Genomic DNA, 26,135 nt, shown 5'->3' with positions numbered 1-26,135 from the left:
AAGTATATATGAAAATCAGTTATTCGAACATTATTTCCTTAAATTTTTTTCTTGCATAACAAGAACTGTTGAGTATTGATAATTATAGAATCACATGTGGACCAATAAAAAAATTAATTTATTATACAGATATTTTGTCTTGCATATCATAAGACATCATCAGTCTGAGCAGAGAAAGAATTTGAATAAAAGAAACAGTAGCACACATGTGTTACATTGGAATTCCCCCTCCTCCTCTCTCTCTCTCTCTCTCTCTCTATATATATATATATATATAGAGAGAGAGAGAGAGAGAGAGATGCTTTGCAAATGAGACATCAAGTTTTATGGGATAAATCAGAACTATCACACTGTTGCTATCTGTGATACAACAGTGTAATCGTTCTGATGAAGAAAAATATGGGAATCTTTGGAAATAGCATTGGATCCTAAACTTCTAAATATCAAGCAACTATTAACTTGTCTGATACATCCTAGCCTTCATTAGTCAAGCACTTTCACGTGAATGCATAAACATGCAGAATGTTCGGAACAATTAGAAATCATTTTTAAAAAATAAATCGGTCTCTTTTGTATAACTGCGTAACAGTTGTCACGTTCGTTAGTCCTTACTGTTTTGTCTACTAGTTTCTATATATTTACACCTGGGGAAATCCTATGCAATTGGGATGAAGCGTCATATTACTAAGTAAATAAATGTTATCAACTTATTCTGGTGTTCTGCCTTTATAAACTTAATCAGATGTATATATGTATACATGGTCACATATTTATTCAAATTAGATCTTTGAGTTAAAAATAACAACAACTTCAGAATACAAATTTATTTAATACAGTTAAGGATGACAATTTTCCACACTTTAGAAATAGTAAAGCAGTCATTATGATTAAGGCTAGATCGATGAAATAGGACTGCGGAACTTTCTTTGTAAACAATTTGGCATTTTCCCATTGGATCCTGTGGCTAGACTCTCTTAGGCTAGAATCTTCTCTTCCCACCCCAAACCATCAGCTTGGCTGTGATTTATAGATGAGGTTTTTGCAGTTTAGAATCTTACAAAACCAGAACTCCATTCATTTTTACATAAAATCAACACCTCGCATCCTGACATTAATTCATGTTAAAAAAAAAAAGACTTATCAAAAGAAATTTCCTTTCTAGCTGTACACATCTACACCTGAGGGAACAGTATAGATCCATTTAACTTCTGTCTATTGAAAACCAACTTTAGCAGGTTGCTATACCTACACACAACATTAACCCATCATCCATCTCAAAAAGATGGCATCATAAAATCCCTAGTATCTAGAGTACACAAAATTTGTTTCTATAAAAGATCTCTTAAACAAGAACTGGAAACTGTCAAACAGCCCTACTTAAATGGATACAATCCAAGACTAACACAGAAAATATTTAGCAACTCTCCAATACGGCAATCTAGACAAGAAGTCTATAGGACTCCTATACCATATATTAAGCATGGGAAATTGCCATTGTGAACTGTATTAAATAAAATCTCAGTTTTTTTTGTTTTGTTCAAATTACTTATGTAATTTTATTTTCATCCCAATAGTTTTTAATCAATCACTGAATATGAGACCATAATGCATGTGCTCTACTGTTTCTTTTATTCAAATTCTTTATTGTTGGTCTCTGCTCGCACTGATGTCTTACAATACACAAGATGAGATATTTGTGTTATAAATTAATTTTTACTATGTCTACATGTAATTCTATAATTCTTAAAATTTTATCATATTTTTTCAATTTGGATAAGATCACACATAGGCCATAGCATACTACTGTGGCCTATGTTGTGACCTTAGTAACTGAAAATATAATAACTAGACACACTCTAGCCCAGTTATCCCAGAAAGTGTAGTGCTATTTGGCTGTTTATGCAGAATATCTAGTGCTAAAGAACTTTTAATGGATTGGTTTTAGCTTTAATCAGCAGTCAATATATATAAAAGCAATTATTTTAATTCTACAGTTTTGCAAGTCTCTTTAAAGATCCCATTCATCAACTTGAGGTTAGAGGTTTTGATGTATGACATTTAAAATGTTCAGTCTTAATGTTTACACTGACATGACATTCAATTCAATGACTATTCTCATCCAGAGTGGAACACCTAGTTTACCAAAAGGTGAAAGGCAGTACCTTTGTACTTGAAAACGATATTGCAAAATTGATTTTCTGTTGGAAAGACAAATCTGGATTCTACCCCCCATTGGAGAGTATAAGTATTTTCATAATGTCCTTTCAACTGAAAATGATTTAGCTAATCTCATATGGAGACAGTAGCGTTCTCCTTTCAGAAACTTAGGCTTTTCATCCCACTGAACTGATTGAAAAATACATGCAGGGAACAGATATAATTTCAATGGTGAATCATTGTTTTAGTGCTTCATTTATAATTGCATCTGGCCAATGCTCGTTATAAAGATATGGTAGTATCATACTTGAATAAGTGTGCATGTGGCATAGTGTAGTTGAGTATATGTTATGAAAACTGGAATGTGCAGTTGCATGGGAAAAAGGTAATAATATAATGGAGTTCCGTGAGGGTGATTATTGCATGCCTCCATCTCAGATAATATGGTATTCATTTTGGTTGCTCATGACTTCACAGTGGTTAAGATGTATACAAAAGGCCACCAGGCAGATAAAGCCACTTCCTACTGATGAAGCTAAAGAGCAAAGAAAGTAGATATGAGCAAAGGATGTAGCGCTTCGTAAAGTATAATTAACAGTTATGTTACAGTTGATAAATATTATCTCTGACAGTGTTGCCACACATGTGCACTTGCAAATGGACCAGTTTCCAAAGCTTTGAAGGTGCAGAAGATACTCTTTCCTCATTGTAGATCACTATTCAGAGCAGTTGCTGTGGGCTGCGGTTCATCTCTTTGCAGAAAATAGAACTGTTGTGTTAAGTAAGTTGTAGTACTGGTATCTGGTTCTGTCTCTTTATAGAGTGGTGGTGATGATGAGAACTTTGTATGTAGACTCAGTTCATTGGTTGTCTAGGGAAGGTGCCCATTCAGTGCCCATTAATTGGTAACTTTACTGGTAAATTTTTGTTAGGATAATAACCCATATTTCTAGGTTCAGGGTTAATGTTGTGCCAGAAGAAATGAAATGTTACATGAGAATAAATGTATCTGTCATTGGTACATTTGTGAACAGGGGCATTGTTGTCTGTAACAAGACCAATTTTATTATGAAGCATGATATTTTCCTGCATGCATTAATTCTGTTTAGTCATTATTTGAATTGCATTAGTGTGTCAGGAATGGTATTGCTTTTATTTTATTGAAGTAGTGTTAATTGATCATAGAAATGTGTGATAAATATTTATAATAGAAGCAAAAACAGTTTTAATGAAACTACTAAAAATCGTTTTCAATTAAAGTTACTGAAATTGAATATTCACTTAAAATTATGTATAGTTTTGAAAGAGGTTTCAAATTATTAAAATGGTAAACTGTGTTCATGGAAATGATGCACTGTCTAGAAAATTAGATATTTAAAAAAAATCTCAATTGAGACCATAAATTGTAAAGAAAATTAAAAAATTTTTCCAGATGTATTGCAGCAGTTCTGGAAAGAAATTCAGTGCTTCTTATTTGAGAAGAAATGGTTCTTACTCTTATGGGCTGCTTAAGGTTCAAAGCTAGATAACTGAGAGTGTACATTCACATATCCTTTTAAGGAATGTGGAAAACCAACAAGAACCTTTGACTTGATTTTCAATTCTTACCTTCTCTTGGTACGCCTTAATAGTAGGTATCTACCTGCTGGATATTGAATGAGTGAACATGGGCTAGCAATTTGGGATTCAGCTGACTAAATTATATTCATGTCAGCAGGAGTGTTGCCCAGTTATTACCCCCCCCCTCCAACACACATACACACACACATTTTTCATCAAGAAAGTAAGGTGAACAGCAAAAAATCAGTTACAGGAACAAGCTTTAATTTAGCATCAGAAGAATTCAAGATAGGCACTATGAGCATAGAAGTATCTGCAAAAATGAAGTTAAACTGGTAGAAGAATTAGAGAAGTACCATGTCAACATAATTGATACTATTGAAACAAAGAAAACAAAACATGAGCTTGTCCAAATACAGGTAACCTTTGTATGCTGTACTTATACAACATGGTTTCAATATAACGCGGTCTACAAATTGTAGTAACCCTTGTTCAACAAATGTACTTATACAACGATTTCGATATAACACGGTCTACAAATTGTAGTAACCCTTTATCTTTTCATATATTTTTTACACGACTTAATTCTCATAGAAGGGCTTATACACTGGTTATACATAATTATTAATTGACTTAAGGAATTCACAACGTACAATAGAATATAAATTAAATTAAATTAAACTTTAATATGTATATTTCCACTATTTCGGCACTGTCACGTTGCCAGTTTCAAGGAACTTACAATAAAGATACATGCATGCAGGCACTACATACAGTAAATGAGGACGAAGCAGGAAGCTATCGTTTCTTCTAAAAGTCCTGATGGTGCCCCCTAGCGGGCTATGTAGGTATTCTTGGCCAACAGCCAAGAATACCTACATAGATTAGAGATCACAGATTTGAGAGTTCTTAGAAAAATTCAGCACCTGAACAAATGGCATCAATGGCAGAATCATGGCATACATAGCCCGCTAGGCGGCCCATCAGGACTCTTAGGGGAAACGATAGCTTCCTGCTTCATCCTCATTTACTGTATGTAGTGCCTGCATGCACGTATCTTTATTGTAAGTTCCTTGAAAATGGCAACGTGACAGTGCCGAAATATTGGAAATATACATTAAAGTTTAATTTAATTTATATTCTATTGTACATTGTGAATTCTTTAAGTCAATTAATAATTATGTATGACTTAAAAATCAAATTTTATCTTCGTTAAATTTGCATCTGCCCATATCACATATGTAGTTATAAGTAGCGAATTTATATTAGGAGAAATATCCTTTAGCACACATGTACATCAATTGTTTATCGTATAAAAAGTTTTTTTTGTTGAAAATTGTCTTTGTTTTCTGCCAGGAAAGCGCATTAAAAATCATAAGTGTGTTAATCTCAAGCTGAGCACTTCCTTTTCTGGTGAGTTAAATACAATATGTAATGTTTTTTTATGTAAAAAAATTATTTTTATAATAATAGCCACAATATGGTTGAAAACGAAATTAGTGAATTAATTGATTAGGAAACAGATTTAAATGAGGAGGAACAGATTTAAATGAGGAGGAAAGTTCTGCCGAAGATTCTGATTGTGATGAATCTGATAAAGAATTCAGTTTAAAGAAATTAGCAGAAGGATTGGACTTGGCAAGAAAGTTAGGAAGTTATTTTATGGATAATGATCTCTCAGTGGAGCACTCCGGAAAATTTACGAGACAGTTGGATATTTGTTTAGCTCCATATTATGAACGTAATAAAAAATTGCAGCATAGTGGTAAGCAAGGTCTTATTACTGACTTCTTGATAACTAAACCAGCCGAAGTATGCAATGAGAATTATACAAATGATGTCCAAGAGATTTCAAGTGATGATGATGATTACGTCCAGCCACTCATAAATAAAGAACATCTGCGAAATGTTAGTTTTGAAGACAGTGATGACAGTTAAAATATGCACTTTATTTTATTTTGCCTAAAACATTTATGCATTATGTGCAATGAAGTTAATGTATAATTTGTAATTTTTATAATTTTATAAAAAATATTTCATTTAAAAAAATATTTTTTGTTGGATATATCATTGTTGTTTATATAATTAAAAGAAAATATGATTTCGGAACAAAACCTTACTTTTTCTATGTGATCTGAGTATTGCATGACACAGTTTATATAATGGAACATTTCTATAGAACCTAACATTTGCATTATACGATGGTTACCTGTACCAAGATGTTATAACCCAGCAACAAATCAGAGAAAGGAAGGAGTAATAATAACTTATGGTACTTGAAAATTAAACACAAAGATAATGTTCTTGAATGGGAGGCAGTATCAAGTAAGCTGATGCAAACAAATATCATCATGTGGGACCATAGGACATTTATTTGTCCTATGGTCCCACAGAAGGTTTTGCTGAGGAAGATATGGCAGCTCACATAAAGGAAAAGAGGATTCTTGTTGTGATCTAAACTGCAGAGCTGAATATCAGACATATAGAAATGTTTTGAGAAAATTTGGAAAAAAGAGTAAAGCTAATAAGAATGTAAGTACCTGGTGGATTTCTTTTCAAAACATGGACTAGTTATTGTTAGCACCACGTTCTATAATAAATATGTACATGGATTCATGTGAAAAGAAGACACAAGAAATAAAAGGCTTGTTAACTATGTTATTGTTGATAGCTACATCTTCATGTTGGTTTAGGACACAAAGTATATACAGGGGATTTGAAATAGGAAGTGATCACTATTCACTAGGATGAAATTTAATATATCATCATTCATCAGTTTCCTGATATGTACCCTCAAGGGTGTTCAGGCTACTTTGACAGCACTACATGATTAAGTTTACATTATTAATAATCTCCTGTGAATAATTTTTTTCCAATAATCAATCTTCTATCAACAAATTTCTCCCAAGTTAGTCTGTTACTTGCCAGCATTCCAATATTGTTGTATCTAACATTTTTTTCTTCTAAGACACTTCTGACTGAATCAATCCACCCAGACCTTGGTTTTCTTACGGATCTTTTCCTGCCATCTCAGCATCAAACACCTGTTTCACTAACCTTTCCACTGCTATTCTATTTAAGTGATACTACCTTAGATTAGCCTGGCTTACAAATTCTTGAATGCAAACAATATTTAAATTCCTTACTAATGTCATCATTTTTCAATATGATTCTGCCACATTTGTTCAAGTGCTGAATTTTTCTAAGAACTCTCATATCTGTGATCTCTCTAATGTTTGATCAAGTAGTTTAGTTCTAACCTGATTCTCAGATCCATAACTTAAAACATGGTTTTGTATAGGAATGATCGCTCGTTTAGTGTTTTGACTCATTTCTCTCTTATTCCGTATCTTTGCTTATTATGTTGTCTATTTCTAGATTTAAATTGCCATCCTCACTAAAAACTAAATAGCTGAAATATTTTATTTCTTGTTCTGTAGGCTCCATTCAGAATGCAGTTGAAATTTTCTGTTTTCTTGTCTATTTTCATAGTTTTTTTATTGCTGATTTTCATGCCAAATTTGTTATATCTATTATTCATTTTAGAGAATTCTTGAAACTTGCTGAATATGTTTAGAAGTATATTCTGTAAAGCAAAGACCTAAGTGTGATATCACTGATTATGATATCAGGTTTAACACCACATTTCTTTCATATTGTGATCCATATGGATCGATGAATAAGAGTGGAGATAATGTGCATCCTTGTCTTACACCTGATTTTATATCAAACCATCTGCCTGTATATTCCCTTCAATTCTAGCTGCCTTATAACTTAAATATAGCCTATATATTGTCGTGTATAATGCTCCATTTATTCCATATAACTGTAATGTTTTGAGAAGTTTTCCATGGGCACCTTGTCATAGACTTTTCCAGATATACAAAACCTAAGTTGAGATCCTAGTCATTTTCCCATTATTTATTTCTCTGTTTGTCATAAAGTGATGATCCTAACAACCCCTGTTTGTTCTCATCCAGCTTGTTCTTTTTCCAGTTTTCTTTCACAATTTCCCCCTCATTCTCCTCTCAAGTATGTGTGTCTAAATCCTGCCTAGAACATTTAGTAGAGAAATTCCTTTGTAATTCTTACATTCAGCTCTATTCCCTTTTTTTATAAATGGGAACTATGAGAGCTCTACTCCAATCATCCAATCGAATATCATCTACCCCAGCTGCCATTCTACATTTCAAGTTTTTGATTACTTTTTCTAGCTCAAGTATTGATATATATATATATATATATATATATATATATATATATACTACTATTTCCATTTCTATTGAAAATTTTCTTCTACAATTCTGTCACTGCATGTTTCATTTAAGTCTTCCAGACATCTCGGATATCCCTATCTTCAGTTTTCATGTCACTTTTATCATTTTTGATATCTTTTATAGTAATCTTTCCTCCATTTCTAAGCTTTTTCAATAGCCTTTGGAACATTTTGCCACCTTTTTGATATTTATCTTCTGTATTCTTACTGAAGTCTTCCCATGACTTTTGTTTAACTTTCACACATAGCCAACTTATTTGCTAGTTACTTTTGGCTTTTCTCCACTGCTTTTTTTTTTAAATTTTTTTTTAATTTTTTTATATTTTTTAGGACTGCTTCTTTAACTACTTATATCCACCATGGCATTTGCAGACAACTTCACCACAGACAACTTCACCACTTGGAGTTCAAATAAACTCCAAGGTTCAAAAAAACATCCAGCTGAACCTTGATGGTCAAGGTTCAGCTGGATTAAAAGCTCCTGAACAACAATAACACACTTAATGAGTTTTATCTTATGTGTTGTATCTTCTCTCCATGTAAACTTGCACACATCTTTATTTTGAAACATAGAGTTAGTGATGACTAGTCTATATCATGAGCAGAAATCCAGTAGATACTTACCATATATACTTCCTTGCCCTTTTCTATGAATTTTCCCAAAGCCTGGCAGAATTCACTTTCTACTCTGCTGTTCAGATAAATATAGATATAAGTATCACCAACAAGGATCACTTTCCATTTTTTTTTATGTCAGCTGCCTACTCTAGTGACTCAAAAAATTTAATTCCTCCACTTCTTCTTTAGAATCTTCTGTTGGACCATAGGCACAAATAAGTTTCATTGGCCATTTTCCCAATTTTGAAGTTTGCCCACTTAACTCTACTTGAGACCGCCTTCAATTCAAGAAGTTTATCTTTATGTTTGATGTTGAATGCTATTGCTAATCCTTAATTTCCTTGATCATTATTACCTGAATATGACATTCTATAAGTGTGAGCTCAATTTCCTTTCCATTAATACTTCTTATGTTGATCGTTGCTATCTTCATTTCTTCTGACATTGGGTTTGTTCTTCGTCTTCTAGATGTTGAGCTTGAGTCTGTTCCAGTAGCTGACTTTTCACTGCTCACCCTGGTTCCCTGACTAAATAGCTGGAATATTGTTTAACCATGTGATGTTCCAGCCAGCATAAAATCTCATCATGTTACACCATCACATTATTTGTTGTTTATGCCAATAGAGAGTACAGTTTGATCGGCTAAGTCCCAAATTGCTACCCCATCCTCGTTCATTCAGTACCCAATGGAAGCTTACTAATGGGACATTTGTGAATGTGAATATGAGGATTGGACATTAGGTCAGAAACCCAGTTGGTTCTCTGCATTTCTTCTAAAAAAAGAATCAATAGGACAGTTTTCAGAAGCGAACTGTAGACTTAAATATTATTCAAGAAAAAAATTAAGTTTGAAAACAAAATCCAAATGTTGGTGACTCTGAAGGAAACATTAATTCAGCCAGAAGCATCATCACCAAATACAGATATACCCTCAGGAGGTGTACAGGATATGTTTTTTATGGAGAATACATCGAGAGATTGGTCAATCAATAGTGCAGGATCTAATGTAGACATTACATCCTACAGCTAGATGTAACATCTGATGCACAATTGGATGCAGCAGATGTGTGCCCTACTGCTGCATCACAATTGGATGCATTTGATAGAGGGTGGGGAAAATTGCTGATGCCAATTTTGATGAACAGTGACTTAGTTAGCATTGAAGTCAACAAATTTATCCAAACCTCATTGAATGTTTTGAAGATAAGAATTTAATGTAGTAAAGGTTAAAGTTTTTCAGGTTGTGGTATTTTGTGGTTTGTAAGGTTTAGCAAATGAAAATGAGGAGTCCTGTTTTGAGGCTTAAGTGCAGGGCTTCTGACCTAATGTCCAATCCTCACCTTCTTGTGGTGCACCCTGTTGGGTACCTACTTGAATACTGAACGAACGAGGATGGGCTGGCAATTTGGGATTTAGTCACCCAAATTGTATTCTTATTGGTTAAACCAAAATAAAAAAATGATGGTATGACATGACAAAATTTCATGCCGGCTGGGGCATCGCCCGGTTCAACAAGGCCCCCGTTGTTTTTGCCAGGGAACCAGGACGAACAGTGAAAAGTCAGCTACTGGAACAAATCTGAAAGCACACCCCAACTCAACATCACCAGAGTTAAAGATCGGTACTATCAACATAAGAAGCCTGAATGGCAAAGAAATGGAGCTAGCTGAGGAACTAGATAAGTACCAGATCGACATAATAGGGGTGACTGAAACAAAAAAGACAAAAACTAGTGAGATCTTTCTGAGCAATAAATACAAAATGTTATATTCAGGCAATGAAAATCAAGGAAAAGAAGGAGTAGCAATAGTATTCAACACAAAATACGAGGCTAATCTTCTTGAATGGCAGTCAGTCTCAAGTAGAGTAAGGTGGGCAAATATGAGAATAGGGTACTGCACAATGACATTTATTTGTGCCTATGGCCCTATGGACTAAAATACACAAAGATTATTGAAGAAAAAATGAAAGAGTTTGAGGACAGGAATCAAACCTTGGAGATTCAGTGGCAAACTCTGAAGAAAACATTGATTGATTCTGCCAGAGAGGCATGTAGTGAGGTTGCAAGGATAAAAAAAATCAGAACTCCCTGGTGGACACAGGAAGTTAAAGAGAGCAGTGAAGGAAAAGAAGAAAGCATATCAAAAGTTCCTGTCAAATAAGTCAGCTTGTGCTCTTAGAGAATACAGAGACAAATGCAAGAATGCTAAATGCTGTGTAAAACTAGCTAAACAAAAGTCATGGGAGGACTTTGGCAAGAACATAGAAAATAAATATCAAGAAGGTGGTAAGATATTTTGGAGGTTGTTGAAGAATCTTAGGAATGGAGGAAAGAGTGCTGTAAAAGGAGTTAGAGATGATAAAGGTGAAATGAAAACGGGAGAAAAAGATATCCTTGAAGTATGGAGTAATTACTTTGAAAGGCTGGTAAATGAAACAAGCAGTGATGACAGCACATTAGTAAAAAAACACTGACCTGGCATGCAGTCAGGAGTACATATCCATACTTGAAGTAGAAAAAGCCATCAAAGGCTTGAAATGTGGAAAGGCAGTAGGAGTAGATGATATTCGACCAGAAATGCTGAAGTATGGTGGTATAAGAGTCTTACAGTGGCTGCACTGCATAGTTCATAATGCCTGGACAGAGGGACGAATTCCCGATGATCGGAGAGCTCTCATAGTACCCATATATTAAAAGGGAAATAAAACTGAATGTGAGAATTAGAGAGGTATTTCCCTACTGAGTGTTCCTGGCAAGATCTATGCAAGTATACTTGAGAAACGGTTGAGAAGAATTGTGGAAGAAAAGCCTTGCTGAAGAACAAGCTGGATTCAGGCCAAATAGAGGCTGTCAGGATCAGATCTTCACTTTATGACAAATAGTCGAGAATGCATGGGAATATAACAGAGATCTGTATTTAAGTTTTGTCGATTTGGAAAAGGCATATGACAAGGTGCCAAGAGAGAAGCTATTCAATACGCTACAGTTATATGGTGTCAGTGGGGCATTATATCAAGCAATACTTAGTCTTTATTTGAGTTGTAAGTCAGCAGTTAGAATTGAAGGAAGTACAGGAAGATGGTTTCATGTTAAATCTGGTGTGAGACAAGGATGTACATTATCCCCTCTGTTATTCATTATTTATATGGATTACATTACGAAGGAAAGTGGTATTAAACATGATATCAAAATTGGAGATGTTAATGTCAGCTCTTTGCTTTCTGCCGATGATGTTATACTTCTAAATAAATCCGCTACAAGTTTTAAAGATTCCCTGACTAAATTGAATAGCTGTTGTAATAGATATGGTATGAAGGTCAGCAATAAAAAGACAAAGACAATGAAAATAGGCAGAATCATTGAAAATGTCAACTGTGTTGTGAATGGAGAACCTGTGGAACAAGTAAAACATTTCAGCTACTTGGGCACAATTTTCACTGAAGATGGTAAATTAAATATAGAAATAGACAACAGAATCAGCAAAGCTGGTATGGTAGGAAGTCAATTGAATAAATTCATATGGAATAAGAGAGAAATTAGTTCGAACACTAAATTAGCTGTATACAAGACAGTGTTCAAACCAGTTTTAACTTATGGATCTGAGAGCTGGGTCAGAAGTAAAACACTTGACCAAAGACTAGAGACCGGAGATATGAGAGTCCTGAGAAAGATTATAGGTGTGAACAGATGGCATCAATGGCAATATCGTATTAAAAAATGGGGATATTAGGTAAGAACTTGACATTGTCAGCATCCAGGAATGGGTTAGCAGAGCTAATCTCAGGTGGTGGTCACTTAAACAGAATGGGCGAAGAAAGATTAGCAAAACAAGTGTTCTCTGCCAGGTTGGCAGGAAAACGACCCAGAGGAAGACCAAGATATAGGTGGATTGATACGGTACAAAGTGCCTTAGACGATAGAAATATAAGATCTGATAATGTTGGAGTCTTGACAAGTAACAGACTGATTTGGAGGAAAATTGTAGATAGGAAGTTAGTAATGATGTAATTTTTTTCATGTAGTACTATCATATCCTGTACACCCCTTGAGGGTACATGGTAGTAATTTGATGATGATGAGTGCTGGGAAGAATTCATGTTGAAGTTTTAATGGAATATTATCAGCACTGAGAAAGGATTAAAACTGATTTTAATGCTGCCAATATTTCCTCTGAGTCACAGAGACATCTTCAGGGATTACAAATAACTTTTTGTAACGACACACACAAATACAATACAATGATAAGTAAAACATGTGAGTAAAACTAAAGTCCCATCTACATGGTGCGCCCTCTATGCGTGTTTGCAAGTGGCCTAGTATGTAAAGAGGGATCTCTGATAATTAATGTTTCCCAAATTTTGGGAAGTTTTATGCAACCATATTTGTTTAAATTAGGTTGATTCCTGAGTGCAGATGTAGATTCAAAAAACAGTCTTTCTTTTTTGAATTTACTATGGTGGAGCATGGTGTTTTTTTTCCAGGAGATCCTGTGGGTTGTATCCAAAAATGACCTGCAAGGCCAGATTGACCATAATCATGATTGTAGATGTATGACTTGTGTTCTTCTAACCAGATGGTTGCTGATCTGCCTGTCTGTCCGAAGGAAGCCAGCTTACAGGAACAAGGTACTCTATATACTCCAGGTACTGAGAGAGGAGGGAGCTGATCTTTGGTGGAATGGATAAGGGTAGTAAGTTTACGGTGGGGCTTAAATGCTGTATGGAGATTGTACTTTTTTGACGACCTGGCTATTTTTTCTGATGTGCCACGGATGTAAGGTATGGTGATGGCATTTCACTTCATTTAGTTTCACTCACTTGTTTTACTTATCATTGTATTGTATTTAATGTGTGTTGTTACAAAAAGTTATTTGTAATCCCTGAAGATCTCTGTGACAGATGAAATATTGGAAGCATTAACATTAGTTTTAATCCTTTCTCACTGCTGATAATATTCCATTAAGCCTCCAACATGAAAAGGAGGAGTGTAGTGTGCTGTCATTAACGAAACTGTTCTGGATTAGCTAGAGTAGATCATTTATTTATAGAAGAAAGAGGAAAAGAACAGAGCCTTGGGAGACCCTAGCATTAGTTGTATAGTTAAAACAAGGAGCCATTCACCATCATTTGAAGTGAGCATCCAGTCAGAAAATCATTACTGACTTCTTATCGACAGTTAATATGACATCAGAATCAGGGATAATTAACTTCGCTACTTTATGATGTTATACACTTAAATAAATGATAATTAGACTTTCTTAAATAAATCCTACGTCTTCAGGATTTCTTAACTAAATTTAAATAACTGCTGTAATAAAGTAGGTATGAAAATCAGAAATAAAAAAGACCGCCTCTGAGAATAGGTTGAAACATTGAAAACATCAACTGCATCCTGAATGAAGAATCTATAGAACAAGTAAAACATATCAGCTGTTTAGGCACAATTTTTAATGAAGATTGCATATTAAATATTGAAATAAATTAAATTAGTGAAATTGGTGTGTTGGTAGTGAGTCAACTGAATAGATTTGTGGAATAAAAGAGTCAAAACTAGCAAGTCAAAATTAGTCAAAACCAGCTCTTGCTGTATACAAGTCGTGTTCAAACCAGTTTTATTTTTGGATTGGAATGCTGGGTTAGAAATAAAGACTTGAACAAAGACTCAAGACCATAGATGAGACATATGATAAAAAATAGGGTAGTGAACTGATGGCATTAATAGCAGATTCATATTAAAAATGAAGATATTAGGAAGTATTCAATAATATGTGATCAAAGTTAATCTTAGGTGGTATGATCACAATAAATAAAATGGGAGAGGGATTAGCAAAACAGGTTTTTGATGCTAGGATGGTATGGACATGGTTCAGATGCATTAGAAGATCAAAATATCTTAAATCTGACAGCATTAGTGTCCTATCACGTAAGACTAATTTGGAGGAAAATTGTAAAATAGTGTATAGGAAATTAGTAATGTTGTAAACTATCCTTTTAAGGGTATACATACCTGGAATTTGATGCTCAAGTTCTTATTCTTAGGATTTTATATATATATATATATATATATTTTTTTTTTTTTTTTTCCCTCTTGAAGGTTTCTGTTTTATTTCACATTTGTGGCTTTTGTCAGCTGTGTGCTTTGTAACTTAATTTTACTAAAATTAATATCTGATTCTCCTATATGGTATTGCAGTTTGCTTGATGAAGCATTTCATAATAGGTGGGCTGGTTAAAACTGCTAATTACATAAGATTCAACTTACATTTTGTAACATAACTAAGTACTTAATTGCCACATTGTGAAGAGGAGAATTAGGCTGCATCTTCACTTATGGTACTAGCTAATTACTTAGGTAATCCTGTAGAATTTTGCAGCTTTCATGTTATTGCTTAATAGGATCTAATGATGGCCAGGAACCCAATGTGAGATATTTGGCATATTGGGCTGATGTCCATACAAGAATGTGGTCTGCATCAGTTTCAAAATTTTTAGGTTAAGGCTTCTTCCTAATAATACAAGTACTTGGCATTGTGGATCAGTTTAGCAAATTATTTCTTCATTGTATTTTATTTATTTATATTTGGTAACAACTGTAAGAGGTTGTTTTGTCTATTTGGATTTGGTCTAAGATTTAATTGAAGTTTTCAGAATAATGAAATTCAGTTTGTAAATTGAACTTTAAAAATCATTAATCTGTTGAAGTATGCTTAATGATTGAAATTGGTTATCATAACATGAGAAGTATTTAGTCCTATTCAATTACCAAACATTTGTTATAACATGGAAAAAAAAAGTAAACTATGATCCCAGCAGAAAAGTGAATTTAAAATCTGTTCTATGGAATAATGTTTTGCTCTCTCTCTCTCTCTCTCTCTCTCCCCCCTCCCCCCTTTCCAAAATACCTGTAATTTACAGCTATATGTAATTTTCTTTTGTTCTTTTTAGAATTGGAAAATTTCTTGGATACAGTGTTGAAGAACTTTTAGGACAATCAGTATACAAATTTTACCATGCTCAGGATACGTCATTTCTGGAAAAGAATATGAAAATTTGTAAGTCTTGAAATTTTATTTAGTCTATCTTCTAGAAAACAATAAGGAAAATCACATTTGGTAGAAATCCAGGATAAAAAATTATAATTTCATGGGAATACAGGAATCAGAGGGCAAAAATTGTAATGTAATTGATTTTAAAACTAATATCATTATTTCCTGACCTGTATCCTCAAGAGGTGTATAGGATATCTCAGTAGCAATACAGTTACAATTTTTTTCTTTTTGACATCCAACTGCAATCTCTGTATGGAAAAAAGATTGTAGTTGGAAGTGATGCCATGTTTCCAAGGCAGTCATAGATTCTGTTTTTAGAAACAGAGTGGTAAGACAGATGGCACAGACTCCTGCACATTCTGTGTTTAAGTCCAATTACCAATATTCTTTAGATTTGTGGAGGGTGAAAAGAAAAGAAAACTGATATTTTCCTGCTCTGTATACACCAAAAGCTAGTCATCAATAATTTTCTTCCATATGAATCTTATTAGATCCCAAATTTGGTAGTCACTAGTTCTTCTAAAGCAGTTCTGACTACAGTCTAGGGTATAGTCTTCTGAGTACCCCCCCCTCTCATTTTGCAAACCTTTCAGCTTTCATTCTATTTCAGTGGCCATATAACCTCATATTATTTTACTTACACATTCCTTAATCTTCTATCTAGATTATGAATAACATCAGGAATAGTGTAACTTTCTATATGATTTAATGCGAGATATCTTTTGTACATCTTTCAGTTGTAATTGTTCATCTGTAACTTCAATTATATATTGCCTTGTGTATTATTTTTCATTTATACTGTACAGTTTTAGGCTTTAGGAAACTTTTCTATTTGCACGTTCATATACGTTTTTTTCTAAAATGTACAAAACTTTCCTTGTGATTGCTCAAAGTTCAGTCTTCTGATTAACCTTCATATTTACAGTATAGTATAATGAGAACATACGAATTTCACTGATTAAATATAAAAGTGAGCCTCCGTAGCTCGGTCAGTATAGACGAAGTTCTTTGGGCTCTTTCGACTAAAAGTGAGTTAGCTGGTCTCATACAGAAATAGAGGGTTCCCCCCCCCCCCCCAACCAGAAACTCGAGTTTTTCGTCCCTCAGAACAGGTAAACTACCCCATGAACACACATGGATCTACAGTCATTAATACTTGCCCTTAGTGGAATGCAGCAGAGGAGTGACGAGCCAGCTGCATTAATTTGTCATAAATCCCTCATTAGGGTGGGACTACCCATCCTAAGGGACAGATGAGAAGAGAAGGAAAAAGAAATATAAAAGTTGAAATTGCTAGTCTAATATCTGTTATCTTCTATGTGACTTTATAGATTAATTTACTTTTACTATATATTTTAATATCTTACTTTTAAGAATTTAGTATCTTCTGAAGACATAATCAGTACATCTGTTAAGATATATATATATATATACAAGCTAGTACATAAAAACAAATCTCATGCAAGTTTGTAAACCTGTAGTACATTAGTATGGATTGGTTAAAAGATTTTTCTGTAACTTTTTAATTTTTAAATTTTTTTTTATTTTTGACATAATCCAGAAATCCTGCTGTAGAGACCAAATATATAATTTTTTTTTCAAGACACCTTAGGCCTCCAATAAACAGACATCAGACTTGAATTGTCATTGTGTAATGACATCCACATATTCTCAATATTGTATACCTCCATGGGCCACATATTTTGGCCATCTGCATCTGAATCTTTTCAGATATCTCCCATATCTTTGAAATCCAGGTAACCACATCTGCATACAGTGCTCAGATGTGGTCCTTTGAAAACCTTCTAATGTAAGAATAGCTTCCTTTTTTTTTCTTACAAGTTAGTGTTCTCTTCTGAGCGATACATTATCTGCTCAGCTAATCAGGCTGGCAAAGTTCTATGAGAAATTATCGGTGATAATAAGATGTGCAAATCTATAAACAATCCAATAAAAGACCCAGGATGTGGGGACATTTACTCTCTCCACTTCCTCAAAGACATGGACTGATAAACCTAAGTGCTTTATTATGCATGCCTCTCCATGAGAGGGCAAGGACTTATTTGAGAATGGGGATGTTTAGTCACTACAGCATCTAACATTTGCCCATGCCACACAGTCACCACTTGCCATGAAAAGAATCTGGCCTCACATTCTGACCAAGACAGTGTTCAAACCAATTTAAACTTATGGATTTGAGATCTTAGAAATAGTTGACAAAGATTTGAAACCACAGATATATGAGAGTTTTGTGATATATTAGGGGGATTGAATAGATGGGTATGAATGGCAGAATCATTTTAAAAATGAAGATGTTAGTAGGATCTTGACATTATTAGCATTCGGAAATGTGGGAACTCACTAATATCAGGTGGTAATATGACTTAAACAGAATGAGAAAGGAAAGTGTAGAAAAAACAGTTGTGTTAGCAGAGTAAGAAGTGAATTCCACCAGTTATATAAAGAAAAGGCAAGTCTAATAATAATGGTAGGTATCTGCTGGATTTCTGCTTAGAATACGGACTAGTCATTACTAACACCATGTTCCATCATGGAGATGTGCAGAAGTTCATATGGAGAGAAGAAACAAGAAATAAAAAAAGGCTAATTGATTATGTTATTGTTATTATTATTATTACATGACATCTCCAAGGAGGCTAAAGACTCAAGGGAGTGCACCTACTCTATAACTCTCTGTCTCTGCCACTCAATTCACCAACTACAGCGAACCGCAACTACCATCATCATCTACACCAGCACCATCTGCTGCCCACCACCACTAGTATTTTCACAGACAATCACAAACATCCATGCCCACGGTGGGATTCAAACCTGCAGCCTTTTGGCTGGAGAGTGAATATGCTAACCACTTGGCTGATTGTTGATATCTTCATGATGGTTCAGGATACAAGATTATAGAGAGGATTTGAAATTGGAAGCAGTAAGTTACTTAGTTTTAAGTAGGAGAAAAGGAATTATACATTGAAAAGAACAATGTGTAAGAAAGAACTAAAGTTGATCTGAAATTTAGTGAACTTTAGACTCAAATATGCAAATATTATTCAAGAAAAAAAAAGAAACAGTTTGAAAGCAAGAACTGAATCTTGGAGTCTCAGTGACAAACTTTAAAGGAAGCATTAATTGATTCATCTAGGGAATCATGGTGTGAAGTTCGCTGCAAAGATAGAAAAATAAGAACTTGGTGAAAAAAGAAGAAAGCATACTGAATGTTCAATTTCTAACAAATAAGAATTCAGAAATTCAGAATGTAAAAGCACTAAGCTATGTGTAAAAGTAGCTAAACAAAAGTCATGGGAAGACTTGGGTAAGAACATGGACAATGCATGTCAGGAAGGAGGCAAAATATTTTGCCTGGAGGTCATTGAAAAGCTTAGAATAGAGGAAAGAATATTGCAAAAAGAATCAAAGATGATAAAGGTGACAGGAAAACTGAAGATAAGGATATTATATATGCCTTGAGTGATTACTTTGAAAGACTGTTAAATGAAACAAGCAATGACAGTTTCGCCAGTTTCTCTAGTAGTAGAGAAACTGGCAAAGAAGGAGCTGAGTTCATCCCCAGTACATCCAGTTGAAGTTTCCAGGATTCTCTAATTGAATTGAATAGCAGCTGTAACAAATTTCATGAAAACAGTAATAAAAAAATGCTACAAAAATAGGCAGGAACATAGAAAACAACAACTATATTTTCAATGAAGAACCTATAGAGCAAGTAAAATACCTCAGCTATTTAGGCATAGTTAAAATGGCAAATTAAATATGGAAATAGACTACAGAATAAGCAAAGCCAGTATGGTGGGGAGCCACTTGAATAAATTTATATTGAATAAGAGAGAATTACCCAAAACATTAAACTAGCACTATGCAAGACCACGTTCAAATCAGTTTTAAGTTATGAATCTGAGAGTTGGGTCTGAAATAACACTTGAAGACCACAGCCATGAGAGAGTTGAGAAAAATTAAGGGGAGAAATTAGGGGGAGTGAACAGATGGCATCAGTGGCAGAATCATATTAAAAATGAAGATAGTAGGCAGGAACTTTATTAGAATTCAAGAATATGTAAGAAGAGCTAATCTTAGGTTGTATGGTTACTGTGGGTAAGGAAAGGTTAGCAAAACAGGTGTTCGATGAAAAGTGATGTCATAAAAAATACTGAAGTAGACCAAGATCTAGGTGGTTTGATTCAGTCAGAAGTGCCCTACTACTATGTTCACATCGGAGTGACCATATGGCATCTACAGATGCCATATGGTCACTCCGATGCTCGGTGATGTGCCACACCACACCTCGCCATGTAGTCCTGTTGTTTGCTTTTCTGGCGGCCTCAACTCTCTGAAGATCGGTCACTCCACACACGCCATCCATCCATCCATCCATCTCATTGATGGTCTACCTCTGTCTCTTTTTCCAGGAACTTTACCTTCTATTACCGTTCTGAAAGGTCCCCCTTCCATCCTTTCTGTGTGTCCAAAATATTTTAACTTTCTTCTGTCAACATCCTTGAGGAGCCTTAAAGTTCTACTGATCTTTTCTAACACCCATTCATTTGTACGCCTTTCAGTATATGATATCCTTCTGTAATATGTCAGCCTTCTGTAACACCACATCTCAAAAGCAGATATCCATTTTTTATCTGAAATCTTTAGGTTCCAGTCTCACATCCATAAGTCGCTGTTGGAAAAACAACTGCATCCAAAATCCTCAACTTTGTTCCCATGAAGATAGATCCATCCTTCCAGATTTTACACAGGTCTCTGACTGTTGTTTTAGCCATTCCTAACCTTTTTCTGATGTCTTCTAAACAGCAATTCTTCACATTAATAATGGATCCCAGGTACTCAAACTTGCTGACTTCCTCAATTCTTTCTCCATTAAGGTACACTTGTTTCTCAAGAGCTTCTCTGTTTGTATTTCCTTTGAGAACCATAATCTTTGTCTTGCTAGGATTGAGTTGAAGTCCTCTGTTATTACTGATCTTGTTAACTTTGTCAAGAATTAGTCCTAGTTCTTCCATGTCATTACAAAGGAGTACTGTATTATCAGCATACCTCAGATTACTGATCAATCTACCTCCTATCCTAATTCCTGTCCTGAGCTCATCCAATGCTTCACGCATGATGCATATATACTAAACAAGTGAGGGGAAAGTAAACATCCTTGCCTAACTCCTTTTCCAACTTGAAACCAGTTAATCAATCCAATACCTGTCTTACCATGGCTTGTTGCTCCTTATACGAGTTGGCTATCAACTTAATAGTGTGTTGAGGAAAACCCATTCTTTTCATTACTTCCCACAGTTTCACATGCTCAATACAGTCAAAAGCTTTAGAGTAGTCTGAGAAACACATTACCAGAGGGAGTCTGAATTCTTTATATTTTTCTGTGATCGGTCTAAGGCAAAGGATCTGCCCTAGAAGACTAAAATATTAGATATAACAACATTGAAGTACTGACAAGTAATACTGTTTTGAACAGAGATTGTTGATAGTAATAATGTAGACTTAATTGTTTAGTACTGTCGGTATCTGGTACACTCCTTGAGGTTGTGTGTATTATATGCATGTGTATGTATGTATGTGTATACAGGTAACTCTCGTATAATGCGGGTGTTAGGTTTCATAGTAATGCCGCGTTACATAAATCGCATTATGCGAGACTCGGATCACATACAAAAAGTAGGGTTATGTACTGAAATCTGTTTTTTAAAAAAAAAATTATATAAACAACAATGACTTATCCAACAAAAATATATTTGTTGTTGGAAAATTATAAAAATTACAAATTGTAATTAAGCTTCATTGCTCGTAATGTGTTAGGCAAAATAAAAATAAGTGCATATTTTAATCTTTCATATCACAAGGATTTGTGGATCGGTTAATAAACATTAGTTTTGCATGTAATCACCTGATGCATTACTACAAAACAGTAGAGTAATCCTGTCTTTGGAAACTTTGAATCCAGGAGCGGATCTTTCATTTTTCGAAATATAGGTGCGTTTTGGCATTTTTTTTCCAATATAACCCGGATTCATCAGCATTGAACACCTGGTCTGCATTATAAATGTTTATAAACTTTGAGAGTTTTTGAGATTTCCATCCATAGGAATTTTCTTTTGAGTGCATCTTCTTTCCAAATCATTAGAGATTTCTTCATTTTTCTCTTAGAAAATTGTGTACTCGAGCAACGAGCTTTGCACTTGCCATTGACCTAGCAATAAACTTTCTCCAATTTTATGTTCATTGTGTTTGATTGTTTGAATTGCGGATTCATTTAAATTCAAAGTCCTTACAACAACTGATTTTTCTCCATTTTTCAACCGATCCATGATTTTAATTTTTTTTCTTCGAGAGAAATTTTCTTCGAGACGAATTTTCTTTTCAATATTCATTTTTTCCCTTTCAATGCAATTTGTGGCCATCTATAAAAATAATTTTATAATAATTACTGGAGTCCCGGCAAATAAGATTACTTTGGAGGAAAAGTATGAAATTAGTAATACAGTAACCTTTTCATGTAGTACTATTAGAGTATCCCATGACCTTGATGATACTTACCAGGAATTTGAGGATGATAAACTAATATTCATTGATATTTGTTAATAGATTTGGTGTTTGAGTCAACCCACAGTGATTCTATATTAGCCATGTTCCTTATCACATGTCCCAGCTTAGCATCATCAGCAAATAACTGGATAGCTTCTTATAGTTTGTTTCTGATATCATGAATATATAAGTTAAATGAGTTTGGAATCCTGGCACACTACTGTTACCTTTATTTTTTTTTAGACTCTGCTCTTCCATACATCTTTCCAATACCTGTTACTCCTCTATCTATGCTACAAGTTTATTCTGAATGCCCATTCCTCTGAATTTGTGTAACAACATTGCATGTAGAATCCTGTCAAATGCCTTGGCAAGATCCAGAAGTATTGTGGTGTATCCATTTCTCTTGGCTGATTGTGCTGTCACTCAGTTAGACCATGAGCAGAATGTTGAAGCAGGTGTTACGATTAACAAACCCATGGTCTTCTGTAGAGGATCCTGGTGCTGTCCACCTGCCCCTGAATGTGTGATTTCTGATCAGCTTGTAGAAAATTTGGCAGGATGCTGATTGCATATTGAAATTATCTTGCCCTTTCTACTTGTTAGGAATCATACATATGTTGAGACTCAGATCAGAAGCTTTTCCAACTCCTCTTGCATATTCCTTCATCATCTGTGTTGACATCCCATCCCCATTGTTGTATTTGAATCAAATACTCTTTTATGCCTTCTTTAGATCTTTTTGCATGTAAGTTGCCTTTCCTGCAGTATGTTCTCTTATTATTATTATTATTATTATTTGACACCTCCAGGGAGTCTAAAGACTCATCGGGGAGAGTGTGCCAACAGCATTGAACGATTGGTGTTCCTTCCAACTACTAACCGCGCTCAAACTTACTTAACTGAGCTATTAGTAGCAGAGGCTCTACCAATCGACCAACCTTTGCCAGCAAAGGTTGGTCGATTTAAGATCACTTGTTAATTTGTTCACTAGAGCTTGACTTTTACTGTATGGACTCCTTTAATTTTTTGATTTGCTAAATATTTATTTATTTATTTATTTTTCTTGTTTTAGATAGTTGCATTTTCTCTCTGTCATTGTTTTCATATTTTGCCATTCATTTTGACATTTGGCTGTTGCTTTCTACATATGAGTCTAGTTTCAATCAGAATCTTTCAAATTTGATTCTCATACACATTTATCTTTTCACTGTGTTACTTATTTTTATTCTGTTCAAAAACTAGATAATCACTTCCTATGATCTCTTGTAGATTCTTGTAGTATTGACCAGTTCAAAGATATCACTCTCAACAGCCTGTCCATGCGAAGGAAATTTTATGCATGCCTCTGTTTGCCCATGATATCACTAATGATTAATATTAACCCTACTTCTGTCCAAATTTTCCACATTTCCATCACTCAGAAATTCATTTTCTTCTCTAATGTTCATTTCTAATAAGAGTTAATCCATTTCCTCAAGGGAATGGATTAACTCATTATTAGAAATGAACTTAATGAACTTTCCTCTTGCCATTTGCTATTTTTAATGCTTTAAAAAAATCCTCTACTTCAATATTACTGTCTCTTTCAGTGTGGCCATGGTCTTTGATAAATCATTTGTACTTGTTTTGTAGTAAATATAAATTACTTATGTTTACTTGCTTTTCTGTATAATTTAAAATCAAATTGTTGAATGAAGGAAAAATCCATTTCTTAGTTCTCACTATAGTAAAGCCATAAAGTTCAAAAGAATAATTTATGGTGAAAGCTCACTATAGTAAATTTCCCTTGTAATAATTTCATTTCATGGGGATTTTGAGTGAGCTTTTTTGCTTTGTTTAGCAAGTTCATTGTGATGTTTACTTTCTACAGCCAAAAAATATACCCCCCCCCCACCGGTAGACTAGGCGACAGGTCGGTTGGGAGTGGTACTAACAAGTAGTTGCATCTAATACATGGACCCTGCATAGGAAGCGGGAATAATGCGTAGTGAAAGAAGAAGAAGATTGTGGTGTTTGCTGTTGTGAGAGTTTTGCTGTGGCAACACCAAGTAGCTAAAAAATGTGTAATAAATAGTTTAGGAATCTAAACCTGTTTTATGATCTTTACCTGCCAACTTCTTCATAAAAGCAGTTCTCTTTCACTGGCATACCTTATTCCAGTGCTTAGCATACCCTTGGTTTTGAATATAGATTAGGCCCCCAAATTTTCTGCCATGTCATTTAACTCTTCATGTAAAATTAATTAGACTTTAGATATTAATGCGAAGGATCTGTTTTGGTTCACACGAAGGTCTTGAAATGTTTTTTTTTTTTTTTTTGAAGCATACAATAATAAATCATTATCTGTATTTTTTTCCCCCCATGATTGACAAGCAAGACAGGTTAGAAATGTACCGTTACCATGCATAGAAGAGATGAGGGTTTTCACATGAAAGTGAATTAGTAGATCTCATGTTGAGATGGTAGGATTTTTTTTTTTTTTTGCCAGAAACTGGTTTTCATCTTGAAAAACTGGCAGACCAACTGTGAATATGCATGACTAAGAGACAAAATAAACTGGTTTTGTAGTCTTCCAGTTGGAATTATGTTGCTTCAGCCATCTTTTGTTCATAGGAGATGAACATGCAAAACCAGTAGCAAAAATTATAAAATCAATGTTATTTTGTTATAATTGCACTAGATCAAATGGTATGCCTGTTTTTGCAAAAAAAAAAAGAAAAAAAAAAAAAAGCAAGATATAATCTGCTGAATGCAATGTCACTGGGATGAAATCTATTTAAGGTTGTGTCTGCGAATAATTGATATTTGAGAACTCATCATCAGATTCCTTCTGATATCTACTCTTGGGGTGTAGAGGATATTATGATAGTACTACATGAAACAGTTACACCATTACTAACTTCTGATCTATATCTGATATATATATATATATATATAGATGAGTACTATTGAGAGCTCTATTCTTAATCATCTGGAATTCAACTCTCTGACCAGACCTTCTGAATTATTCGGTGCAGTCACTTAAAATTTTTATACTTCTATATTTGAACATTTCTGGTTGAATTTCATCTATTCAGCTGCTTTTCTGCATTTCAGGTTTTTGATGGCTTTTTCTTCTTCAAGTATGGATTTGTATTCCTGTTGTGTGCTTTCTACTATAGTGTTGACACTGCTTATTTCATTTAGCATTCTTTCAAAATAATTACTCCAGATGTGGAAAATTTTTTCACTTGGTTCCACTTTAAATTAAAGATGCCAAGAAATTATATTCTTGGTTTAATCCTTTATCCAAATGTAAACAATGTTTGCACGTGAAGTATCTTCACAACTCGGCTACTTGTATGTAGAGGCTAATGACTTCATATCAGTTGCCTTGGTATCCCATAATACAAAGCACCTAGCCTTTTAGATGTGTATATGCATTATGGGAAGGGCCTCTACCCAGACAGGTTTCAATCTTTATGGAGGTATGTTAAAAGTGTTGGGATACCTCTCCAAAAACTCTGAGTGATCGACAAGATCACTCTAAATCTCACTAAGTGACCCTAAAGGATCACTACTAAACTCATCACTCATGACCTTGAATGACTCCAGGATAGGAAGCCTAGTGGTTCCACCCAGCAACAGTCAAAAACCTACCACCTTTATTGAGGTCTCATCAGTGGGAGCCAGACCTAGAAGAGATACCAAAATTGAAGTAATGTAGAAGTCATACACCGGTATTTCCCATATGCAAGTAGTCAGAAGGTGTCACACCTTATTAAAATACTCTGTAGATACATGTTGAAAGGTTTTCACTTGGTCCTACTTTAAATTATAGATGCCAAGAAATTATATTTTTGGTTTAATGCTTTATCCAAGAGTAAGCATTATACCATTTCAGATGTATAAAATGCTATGCATTATGC

The 26,135-nt window shown here is 34.4% G+C and overlaps 1 protein-coding gene across 1 annotated transcript in view; it reads left to right on the top strand.

Moving 5' to 3' along the window:
* The window catches only part of LOC150101461 (hypoxia-inducible factor 1-alpha-like), a 388,828-nt gene that overhangs the window by 118,772 nt on the left and 243,921 nt on the right, over positions 1-26,135 (top strand). Inside the window, exon 6 of the mRNA XM_090400802.1 lies at positions 15,557-15,663. Within this exon, the coding sequence (XP_090256928.1) occupies positions 15,557-15,663 (107 nt within the window). The remainder of the gene's footprint in view (positions 1-15,556; positions 15,664-26,135) is intronic.

This window comes from Typopeltis vanoorti, chromosome 11, assembly GCF_054136105.1.
Source record: "Typopeltis vanoorti isolate ZY-2024b chromosome 11, IOZ_Tvanoo_1.0, whole genome shotgun sequence".
Taxonomy (NCBI): domain Eukaryota; kingdom Metazoa; phylum Arthropoda; class Arachnida; order Uropygi; family Thelyphonidae; genus Typopeltis; species Typopeltis vanoorti.
The sequence above is the reverse complement of the archived record's forward strand: the minus strand, read 5'-3'. Positions and strand labels throughout refer to the sequence as shown.